Source organism: Nylanderia fulva, unplaced genomic scaffold (genome assembly GCF_048542155.1).
Source record: "Nylanderia fulva isolate GAGA-0341 unplaced genomic scaffold, ASM4854215v1 Scaffold53, whole genome shotgun sequence".
Taxonomy (NCBI): Eukaryota; Metazoa; Arthropoda; class Insecta; order Hymenoptera; family Formicidae; genus Nylanderia; species Nylanderia fulva.
The window spans coordinates 353,818-366,533 of record NW_028190621.1 but is presented as its reverse complement, the minus strand read 5'-3'; the positions used below and the strand labels follow the sequence as shown (position 1 = coordinate 366,533).

Genomic DNA, 12,716 nt, shown 5'->3' with positions numbered 1-12,716 from the left:
ATTATATTGTATTAATATTATATTATATTAATTTATATATAATAAATATTAGAATATAAATATTATATTATTATATTAATATTAATATTATTATTATCAATATTAATAATATAATTTATACATAATATATATATAATAAATATTGTATTAATTAATTTTTTTAAATATTAAAAATGAAATTGACTTTAAACATTTAAAATTTTCTTGAGGAATTTATCTGTACTGGTTCCTTTATTTTCTTATCAACGATAAAATATATAAACTTATATAGGATTGTCACAGCTAAGAAATATTCACCGCGCTTGCTGACATATCCTCTCGCGTCATCATAAGGATCCGCAAGTCGATGATCCCTAGGGGGGCTGTATCTCTGCCCGTCATAATCGTTGGATTCGAGCCTCGTGTAGACCACTCCGTGGGGTGTGAAACAAGCGCACTTCTTGGAGGACACCCTCTGCGGCGTAGGCACCGCGTATCTGCACTTGTGTCGTCGCCACCGGTGTCCGTCCCTTTCGCATCGCCACTTCTGTCCCGGAAGACAGTCGGCCTGCGCTTCCGGTCGCGAGCACTCCGCCGCGAGACGTTCGTGCTTCGTCGCGAAGGGCGAGTGCACCCTGTTGTCGAGATGCGGATCCGAACCTGGAAGATTCAGGGTACAAATAAATACGTGATTTTGTAATGAAGGATCTTTTCGATTAAAGCATTTAAATTATAATTGAATTAATTCAAATTATAATTTAATGGACATCTGCGAATTTATTTACAAGAAAATTGTGAAACTAATTTTCGCAGAATAAAATATTTATTTGAGACAAGTTTTATAAAATTGATTTACAAAAATATAAAATAAATGTTTATGCTGCAAAAATTAGTTTCATTTTCTTTCAAATAAATTCGCGGATCTGTATATCTAAACTTGAAAGAATACGCGTAGAAATAATTTTCTAATTAATTTCTCTCATCAACGCATGTCCACGAATTTATTTTAATAACTTAAGGTACTTAAATTAATAAAGACATTCTTACAGCAAAATATTTATAAGAAATTTTTTTATAAAATTAATTCTGGTATGCACTTTATTATCGAAATGCAAATCCAAACTTGGAAAAATACATATATCTTTTTCTAATTAATTTCTCTCTTTGACATACATGTGTCCGCGAATTTATTGAAAAGAAATTTATGAAGCCAACAATTTTTGCAGCATAAAAATATTTGAGACAATTTTTTATGCTGCCAGAATTAGCTTCATAATTTTTGTTCAATAAATTCGCGGATATTTAAACTTGAAAGAATACGAGTAGAAATAATTTTCTAATTAATTTCTCTCATCAACATGTCCACGAATTTATAATATTTTAATAAATTAAGGAATTTAAAGTGATAAAGGTATTTTGTAAAGTTAATTTAGGCAACAAAAATATTTATGGGAAACAATTTTAATAAAATTAATTCTAATAAAAAAATGAAGAAAGATTATATTTATAAGAAATTTTTTTATAAAATTAATTCTGGTATGCACTTTATTATCGAAATGCAAATCCAAACTTGGGAAAATACATATCCTTTTCTAATTAATTTCTCTCTTTGACATACATGTGTCCGCGAATTTATAGAAAAGAAATTTATGACGCCAATAATTTTCGCAGCATAAAAATATATATCAGCATAAAAAATATGTAACATATTATCAGAGAAATTTAAATATGCACGATTCTTCTTTTGTAAAAAGTTTCCACTTTTGAATGCAAGATATGCAAGATGTCATTCACAGAGGAAAGAAATTTGGCCGAAGTGGTCCCAGAATAAAACGGATTTTTGATCGCGAGACATTTATGACATATGAAACATATTACAGCTATTAACACGAAAATTTAAATGGACGCAGACAATTGTAAAATTAAAGATGACGCGATATTAGAGCAATGAAACTCAGTTTGGTTGAAGCTTTTTACGTCCGCGACGATAAAGAAGAATTGTCCGACGTTATTATTGCGAACTCTGTCGAGAGTGAGAAAATAAATTGCGCTTTTATATATATATAAGTACTATTCGTGGACGGCAATAAAGTAGGATTAGAACTTGAACGTCGTGTGTTTCTGTGCAAGAATCCCTAAAAAGAAACTGAAGACCCGCTTGTAAGACCACCTCTTCGCTGCGATAACTCAACCAAGAGTTGTATCCCTTACACGAGTTTGAGAAAAGATCTTCTCTCGCGAGGCACACGCATTCCTGTGTATTTGCATCGCTTTTGGAGACACCGGGTCTTCTTTTATCGAAAATATCCCGGTGACAAAGTGGCCGATAATCTCGAAAGATGTATAACAGGACGTAGGATGCGTCCTGTCAATCCCAGGAACCGGGTATTTATGCTAATACTAATCCATATCAGGGAGAGAACTCGTTCTTCCACGCTTGTACACGTAATATACGGAATATTACAGCAGCTGGCTGTAACGGCAACTCTTGTAATGCGTTTCGAGAGTTTTTGCCCTCGAATCGAATCGATGGATCTAGCCACATTTTTTTGAAATCGATTTATTTACTGTCATGAACTGAAATCCGATTATGCGACTATATCAAAGATATTTTAGAATGATAAGAGAACTGATGAAAATCATTACATCGTAAATCATCGTTGGAGATATGCGTGACATTTATTATTTTAAATTATTATTTTATAGTAAGTATTAATTATATAATTAATATCAATATTAATATTAATTATATTATATAATTATTATTATAGCTCAATAATTTATTAATATCAATATTAATTATAATTAATATAATTGACTTATTGTTAGTGTTCAAGCAAATCTGATTCTGATCTTGAACTCTTCTTATATGCTTTAAACAGGAACACATGAATCGATTAAAATGTCCATTTATATAGAATTAGCACATTTTGATTAAATTTTTTGAATAATAAAAAAGAGGAATTGCTTGATGTCAACCACTAAATGGCTCATTTCCATTAATCGATTTTAATATTGGAATAATTCACAATGAAATGAATTATATAAATCTGTACAATCTCATAAATTTCAATAATTCGTCGAGTGTAATAACTTTATAAATTAATATTGATTAATCATTTGCATGTGCATATATATAAATTCTTAATTCTTTTCTTTCATTTTTATCTTACATATAATAATTTTCATCTTTTTTATTCTTATCTTTTATATAATTATTATTTTTAGCTTTTAAATTATAATTCTTATATTAAAAAATTTTTTTAAATCTCCAAATATAATGTAGGTATTTTACACACATATTTCAAGATTTTAAGAATTTTAAAAGAAAATTTTACAAGAATTATAATTTGAAAGATAAAGAATTATTATAAGGAATAAAAGATATGAATTATAATTTAAAAATTGTTATATTATATAATTTTAAAAGAATTTTTATTTCGTTCGAAAGTTTATTTTTTTGGAAATATATTGTCGCGATGTAAATTATATAAAAATTTCTATACACAAGAGCGTTCAAATTAAACCGAGATTTGAAGAATTATACAATTGTATATAATTCTTAAAATTTCGGTTTAATTCGAACGCTCGTGTATAAAAATTTGTATACAATTTACATCGCGACAAAATTTCCCCAAAAAACTTCTGAACGAAATAAAAATTCTGATATTATAATAGCAAATGACTGACTTGTCTCGTCGATAATGGAATCTTCGAGGTCCTCATCGTCCGATATATCCTGATCGCTTCCGATGTCGCTCTCCGTAAATCGATGCTCCGTTTCCGCATCCGCATCCGCATCGGGGATATCGTCGTTCTCTTCCGGAAGTGTCGAGCTCGATGACTGCTTAGCTTGAGTAGCGTTTTGCCTCTTGGCTTCCCGCGCCCTCGACTCTGCGATGGATTCCGGAGTCTCACGGCGACCAGAGGACTCGATCAGGAATGTATCGGGCCACTTGAACTTCAATCTTCTGCCGTGCTTGCCACTGCAACAAGGACCCTCATTTAGAAACGAGGAACGCGATGGCACATAGAAGCTTCAGATATTACGATTACGCTTATTCGCGTAATACAGGCTATCCCATATAGGAAATTAATCAGCTGCATGCATTTTTTAAGTATAATGTTATTTGTATACCAGTTTATTTGATTGATAAAAGACAATGAAAAAGAGCTAATAATTACATATGTATAATGATAAATATTTGCGAAATGTGCACCATTCACAGTAGAAAAATTTGTGTTTATTACTTGTTAAAAACGGTCCCCGTGAAAATTTTTGTGTTAAATATTTAACACATTCATGTGTTAATTTAACATATTACTGTTCTGTTAATTGAACTCAAATGTAGAATTATTAAAGAAACTAAAAAAAAAAAAATAAAAATAACACAATGTGCATCTATTTTTAATTTTACACAATAAATATGTTCTGCTTTATCAGTGACAGGATTTATCTGTTAAAATTTACAGAAAAATGTTGATTTTCTATTTTATAATATAAGTGAAGATGATAAAATCTAAAATTAACATATTTTTTGTTAATTTTTACATTAAAAGTATGTTAATTTTATACAAAATTTATTTTAAATTATTTGAAGTTTTGCATTTATTTAGTGCTAAAATATTAACACAATATTCGTGTCTCCATTTAACATATCCATATTATATTAAATTAACACAAAAATTTCGGTGTATCGTTTGGAACTTCTGTTAAATTCAACAGAAATTTTTCAACTGTGTTTGAATTTGTACAAAATTCTGTTCTTTTACGAAAACTCGTAAAAAGTTTTATTAACATGTCATCTTTAATGTTATTAACGATTTTTTTAATAGCTGCTATTAAATTTGGAACTGTTGAAAATATTATCATTAATTTATACAATTATTAACACTTTTTTCATTAGTTTTTATCAATAAAATAAACTGGTATACATTTTATTTATATATCCATTAACAATTATAGACTTTCCTCTTTTCAACACAATTTTTTTTCTCAATAACTACATGCATTAAAAAATGATAGCTGATTAGTTTCAGCCATTTCTTCTAGGACATTCTGTATATGTATAACGAGATGTAAATTATAATATTGTTCAACAAAAATAATTTTTTCATCGGATTAGGCGTTTTTTTATACTTTTTTGAATACGAATCCGGGTTCTAAATTGCTCCATCACGTCACAATTTTTTAATTAAAGTTGTAAAAAAAAAAGAAGAAAATTTGTTAACCTGACTAAATCTTTCAACAAAATTATTATTTTATTAATTGAACATATATTAGTATTTAAATCGAATATACTTTTGTTAGATTTAATATGCTATTATATATTTAAATATTTTTTTATATTCAATTAACAAAATATTTTGTTGAAAGTTTAGTCGAGTCAACAAATTTTTTTTCACTGTACAACATGTGACACGTTGGAAAAGTTTTATTTAAAAATAAAGTATGTTATTACAATGAAAAAAAATTTATTGAATTCGAATAAGTATTTATTTCAATATTCCCAAATAAATCATTTATTTGAAATTAATAATATTGATTTGATGTGAAAAATATTTATTTGATATAAGACAATCCTTTTCAAAAAACAAATAAATATTGATTTTTTCAAATAAATAATTTATTAAGCAGTGTGTGTGTGTGTGTTGAAATAAATATTTATTAATTTAGTAATTTTTTTAGTGCAAGATTTTCAACCCTCAAAGGAATTTTTGGTGTCGAAACAATACACTTTATTTTGATTGCAATAAAAGTACTCTAGCACGTCATACATATTGTCATAATATAACAAAGTTTGTAAAAATAACCCTTTTTGCAATATTAATTAAAAATTTTTTAAATTGTGACATGATGGAATAATTTAAACATCAGATTTGTATTCAACATTCAAAAAATGATAAGAAACGATTAGTTTCGTTTCGGTAAATTTTTTTTGTTGAACATTAATAATTACAAAATTAAATTAAAATTTATAATTAGATTAATTATACTTAATATATAATTAAAATAATTTCAACGGAATTACACACAAGATGGAAATTTTCATTTTCGCTACAGAGTACAGAGTAAAATTTACACAAAGCGGTGCCAGAGAGCAAAGAGCAGACTTTAATAACGTGATTTCGCTTAATCAAATCAGAAAGTTCTGATAGATTATAATAAAGTTACAAGAAATAAAATATAGTACTTTTTAAACTCGCTATGGACTTGCGAAATCCGATTACGTGACCCGCATTAAAGTTGGATATTTAAGAGTGTTAAGCTCTACGTCCACACAACTGCAAATTATTTGACATCAGAGATACGCCACGTAATAAATCATTATTTCACTTACGTAATATTTAATCAAATTATTTTTCTTAAATATTATATAAATAATTTAATAAAACTATTTTTCTAAATTTTTTTCCAATTAAAAGTTTTGCAAAAAATTAAGCTAAAGGATTAAAACAGAACGTCTGAAATGAATGATCTCGAGGCAAAGAACCAACTGTACACTTACTTTAGGAAGAGTTTCTTGAAGGAACGACCATCCATCTGCGGTGGCGTTTCGACGCCAGCAATATCCAGGAACGTCGGTGCCAGATCGATGTTCAAAACTATGTCGTCTACTCTGCAACGTTATGTGGATTATATTTTATTACGACCTTAATATCGGGGGCTTACACGTCTCTGACGTTTATTTGTTCTTAAACGACTTTCCGCGAACGAAACCCAATTCGTGCACTGGCCAAAGTTTCGCGAACATTATAATCTCGTACACTACTCAACACACTTTCGTATCGACTTCTTGTAGCCATATGCTCGCATTTTCAGAACATTCCAATTATTTGAAATAAAGATTTATCGAATTTTTGATTTTTTTATTAGACAGAAATTTATAATTACAAATTTTACAATTGCCACAACAAAATTTTAATATTGTCGAATTAATTCTACTTGATTTTTTTCTTATATCTTATCATTGACATAACTGTAGCTTGAAATAAAAAATAATAAAAATTTTTAATCCATATTTTCTATTTTCAATGAATAATAAATTATTTCTTCTAATTTATTTTCCATTTCTCTTGTTCCTAATAATTTTCATTAGAAGAATTCAGAATATTCGAATTATTTGAAATAAAGAAAATTTATCGAATTTCTGATTTTTTATTGGACAGAAATTTATAATTACAAATTTTATAATTGCCACAACAAAATTTTAATATTGTCGAATTAATTCTACTTGATTCCGTATTTAAGGGAAAAAAATTTTCTTATCATATCTTATCATTGACATATATAACTGTAGCTTAAAATAAAAAATAATAACAATTTTTAATCCATATTTTTCCATTTTCAATGAATAAAAAATGATTTCTTTTAATTTATTTTCCATTTCTCTTGCACCTAATAATTTTCATTAGAAGATGCAGTATTCGTCGAAAAGAATGATTCAATTTTCTGAAAGTGCTATTCGGTTGGAATAACGATCGTATTGTTAACGCGGTGTAATTAGGGTGTAATTAAGGGAGCCCCAGTTCTTTTAATTGCCGCGTTAAACCATCCGTCTTTCATAGCTCTCAGTTTCACGGACTATAAAGATAATTTATTTCGGGGCTCTCGGCAGTGTCCGGAACTCCGTAATTTCAGGAGACGACCGTACAACGGCCACTTATTTATTACCGTGAAAATCTTGCCAGGAGTTTAAGCCAACAAGTAGATGGTACCTTTGATGTCGAACTGTGACAAGGCATCGGAACCGCCTCGCCATGCTACTGCATTCCCTCGTTTATTAACGAGGAATTATTGCACATTGCTTGCTTTGAATCGTTATCCTCTCGAGATTGAGTGGAATATGTGTGTAAAACGAGGGACAATGTGTGTATATTATTTAGTAAGATAAAGAGAAAACATTCGACAAAATAAAATTAATATAATTGACAAGAGAACATTTATTATTATATAATGTATTTTTTATTTTATCTCTATATATAAATTCATTTTTTTAATTTTTTGCATCTACACTAAAAAAAATTTAGTTCATTCTTATATAAGTATTTAGTTCAATACATTCAAATAAATCATTTATTTGAAACTAATAATATTTATTTGATTAACAAAATAATATTTTGTTGAAAGGTTTAGTCAAGTCAACAAATTCTTTTTCAGTGTACAATATGTGACATGTTGGAAGTTTTATTTAAAAATAAAGTATGTTATTACATTGAAAAAAAAATTTATTGAATTCGAATAAGTATTTATTTCAATATTTCCAAATAAATCACTTTTTTATTTGAAACTATAATAATATTGATTTGATGCGTGAAAAATATTTATTTGATATAAGAAAATCCTTTTCAAAAAACAAATCAATATTGATTTTTTTCAAATAAATAATTTATTAGGCAGTGTTGAAATAAATATTTATTAATTTAGTCATTTCTTTTAGTGCAAGATTTTCAACCCTCAAAAGGAATCTTTGGTGTCGAAACAATATATAATACTTTATTTTAATTGCAATAAAAGTTCTCTAGCACATCACATATTTGTTACTATAATATAACAAAACTCGTAAAAATAACCCTTTTTACAATATTAATTAAAAATTACACTGAAAAAAAATTTATTAAACTCGAATAAGTATTTATTTCAATATTCCCAAATAAATCATTTATTTGAAACTACGTAATAATATTGATTTGGTATGGAAAATATTTTTTTGATATAAGAAAATCTTTTTCAAAACAAATAAATATTTATTTGTTTCAAATAAATGATTCATTTGAACGTATTGAACTAAATACTTGTTAATTTAACCAATTTTTTTCAATGTACTATTTTAATTTTCCTTTATTAATTTCCCTTTTTCTATCATTACGTTTATATTTTATCAAGATATAAATTAAGAGTTTAACGAGATATGTTTCGTTCAGACTGCATGTGATTCGTTTCATATAATTTTAAATCATTAATATTAATTAATATTTTGAAAACATATTGAATATATATATATATATATAACTTAAAAATAAAATAGACATCGAGATCAAACACGAACATTTGTAGAAAACGCTATTGAAAAGAAATACCGTGACAAATAGAACAAAGTCACAGCATTCCTTTAAGAAATTCCTTCTCGGTTGGTGGTATCTTTTAAGACCGCTTATCCTTTTTTATCTTTACAAACTCATTTTTCTTAAGATCTAAATGATTTGAAGGTACACACATAATATGGGACAACTGGAATTTAAATCATAGCGAGATAAAAGTTTTGTTTTTCATTACTTTTTTATTATTTGTCAAAACTTGTTCATCTAATTTTGTTAAATAAATTTTATTATTAATGCGGACTTTTTCTGGACTACACTTTTTTGTAAGCTTTTGTAATTAAAATTTTTATTTTGACTTCATTAAATTACAGAGAATTAATAAATGATCTCATTATGAGAAAGTATATAGGACAATATATTTTTTAAGGCAAAAATAAAAATCTTGTCTAGTATCGATCGTATTTTTCGTTTACGAGTAAAACCTATTGTTACAGTAGCAAGCATGGTACAGAAATGCAAAGTTCAAATATCGATACATACCTGATCGAATTTTCCGAATGTCATGAGATTCTAGAATTTATCTTTGTATAAAAAATGCGAAACAAAAATGCAAACTAAGTTTAACATTAAAAAAAGATGGTGAAATCCGTGATCTGAATACAGATATCAAAGAGATCGATTTTCAGAAAGTGACATATGAATATAATATATATATTTTTTCTATAAAAAAAAATATATATATGTATATTTATTTAATACACGTGCGTCCATTATTATAGCAAGCTTTACCTGTAGTTCCACTTCATGTAATAAACACATTTATTGCTGATTTTACACGTCTCTGTAAGCTATGTCCAACGACTGCGTCAAATCTAAAAGTGACAGTTCAAGTAAACGACCTATTCGGAAACAAAAATACGTTGCTGACCGGTCGACCAAGAAGCTTAAGTACACAAAAAAAAACATCTTAGATCGTAGGTCCAGCATAGCACCGTGGTCAAGGGTCCAGCTGTCCCGAAAATGGAGATCCCGAGTTCGAGTCCCGAGTCAGCCGCCTTCGTCCGACGTTCGCCACGCATACGACTATGTTACAATTTATGTTTGACTTAGTTTAGCCGTGGGGTACATCGAAGCACGAGCACCCCACACTACCAAAAATAATACGCCTAAGCTATATTGTATAGTTACAGTCAAACAGTCGTAGTGACCATTGACTGGGGGACCGCCTTCTTGATCACGGTAACCCCGACGCGGGTGTGATTATAACCAAATTTTTGGAATAGCGTTCTTATATAGACAGCTGGTGTTATTTTGCTCACGGAAATCACTTCTCGGTCCTCGCCATCTGTTGGGGAAAAGTAGATATAAAAATCCAAACACGCACACGTACATACACAAACACAGGTTTATATATACACACATATAAATATACAAATACATGTCTCTCTGAATTATATTTTCTTTTCCACAAGAGACGGCGATAAGCATGAAGTGATTCCTCGTAAGCAAAAATAAATCAGCTGTTCTATAAGGAACCTATTTCAAAAATAAGTTCCCATTCGACTTGGAAACACGTGTCGGAGAACCGTGATTAACAAGGCGATTCCTTCAGACAGAAGTCTGCTCGTGTGACTGATTCTCTGTAACTATGTAATAAAATAACATTTTTCGACAATGCTGAGGAGTCTTGCGCAACAGGAACTTCTCACGTAAATTAAAACTTTTAAAGTATTACTATAATAATAATTTATAGACAAAATTTATTTGCTCTTTCACATCTGAACACTTGAAAAAAAATTTCATAAACATTTATTTAAAATATTTTCGGATCTTCTAATCTTACAGAGAATGTTTTACGAGAAATAATTTCTAATTATATTATAATCGAATAAAGGATATTATATATTTTGTGAAGCTAAAAAATCTACAGTTATATAAATTATTTAATATACGAATACTGTAATCATTCATGTGTAATTTTAATTTCAGGTTTATATTTTATTAAATATTTTTTACTTTAGTTTTTGCATGTTTTACAATTATGTTTGCTTTATTTTTGCAATGGGATTTTAATGCAAATTCCTACAGATTCAAGAATTTAAATGACAATGAGTTTAAAATATTAAATTTATATTACAGATAAAATATTAATTTGTGTATTATATTCTACGAAATATGTTTTTATTTGCGTGAAATAAGTCATACTTATTAGAACAATAAGTTATGCTTATACGAACACAATACATTTAGGCAGAGAATATATTCAATTTATTATTTCCCGAGAGTGAAAATATGTTTGGAAGATTATAAATATACCAACGACAAGTAATATCACATCTTATAAATCAATATCTTACATTTCGTAATTGGTAATTAAACAAATTTTTGAATATGGGGATTTGTACTTTTGTACTCATATCCTAACATAAAATAACACAAACATAAATTGCAGAGTTCTGAGGAAGACTGAAGACTATACCAGATTAATTGTATTAATTTAATCGTATTAATTGTGAGACTCGAAATGTTAATTTCCCGAGTAATCGTTTTTGACAAGAATATTTGACAGAATGGAGTGATATTTTTTGACTCGCCCACTTTCGCGCTTATTAATCGTTTGCTTACGAAATACTTCATAAAATATTGTTTTAGATTGTATGTATCTGCTGCGAACACGCAGAAGTGTAATGCATTATAAAATGAACAATTAATGAATGTACCTGTCATTATTGAGCGATTTAATCCAACTTGAAATATATACATGCATATCACACATATATGTGCAGTAGAAGTGAATAGAAAATTTATTTACGAGGAAGATTATATTCTACTTTTGATAAAAAATATAATATTCAAGATATCAACAATATGTAGCATATAAAATGATCCAAAAATGCAAGAATTAATAAAATAAGACTGGAAAGTAAAATTACATTTGATCGATATAAATATATTCGAATATTAAATATTAAATATCTCTTTGTATGGTGTAGATTGTCAGCTTTGAAGAAAAAATATAAGATAATGTATAAAATAAAAATTAAAAATATAAAATGAAAATTAATTTGTTACAAAATTAAAAGATTAGAAGATATCTCGCGTAAATTTTTTTAGAGTACAGAACTTACGGTGTGATATTTTTTTCACCAATTTACGCGCGAAATTTACGAAATATTGAAGAGTACAAAATATAGAAGGTTTAAAACATGCAAAAACTAAAGTAAAAAGTATTTAATAAAATATAAACCCTAAAATTAAAATTACATATTAATGATTACAGTATTCGAATATTAAATAATTTATAATTGTTGATTTTTAGCCTCAAAAAATATATAATATCCACTTTATCTGTTTATAATAAAATTAGAAGATATTTCTCGTAAAACATTCATTATAATATTAGAAGATCCGAAAATATTTTAGATAAATGTTTATGAAATTATTTTTTTTTTTAAGTGTTCAAAGGTAAAAGAGCAAATAAATTTTGCCTATAAATTATTATTAGTGATACTTTCAGTTTTAATTTACGTGAGGTGTTCCTATTGCGCAAGATTCCTCAGCATTATCGAAAAATTATATGTCTATTTATAAAATATTCTCGACGTTTTTTCTAGCAATATTTTAATATGAGAACGAACAATAAATTTTAGAGAAAAGAAGAAATGTCTCGAATAATGCTAATTTATATACGGTGT

General features: G+C 27.7%; 1 protein-coding gene across 7 annotated transcripts in view; it reads right to left on the bottom strand.

The window, feature by feature from the left end:
• Sulf1 (Extracellular sulfatase Sulf1) overlaps positions 1-12,716 on the bottom strand; it is a 175,378-nt gene that overhangs the window by 6,944 nt on the left and 155,718 nt on the right. For all 7 annotated transcript variants that reach the window (XM_085487313.1, XM_085487314.1, XM_085487312.1 and 4 more), the window contains 3 exons: positions 6,489-6,599; positions 3,670-3,965; positions 298-639 (listed from right to left, as the gene is read on the bottom strand). In XM_085487313.1, coding sequence (XP_085343439.1) covers positions 298-639; positions 3,670-3,965; positions 6,489-6,599 — 749 coding nt within the window. The remainder of the gene's footprint in view (positions 1-297; positions 640-3,669; positions 3,966-6,488; positions 6,600-12,716) is intronic.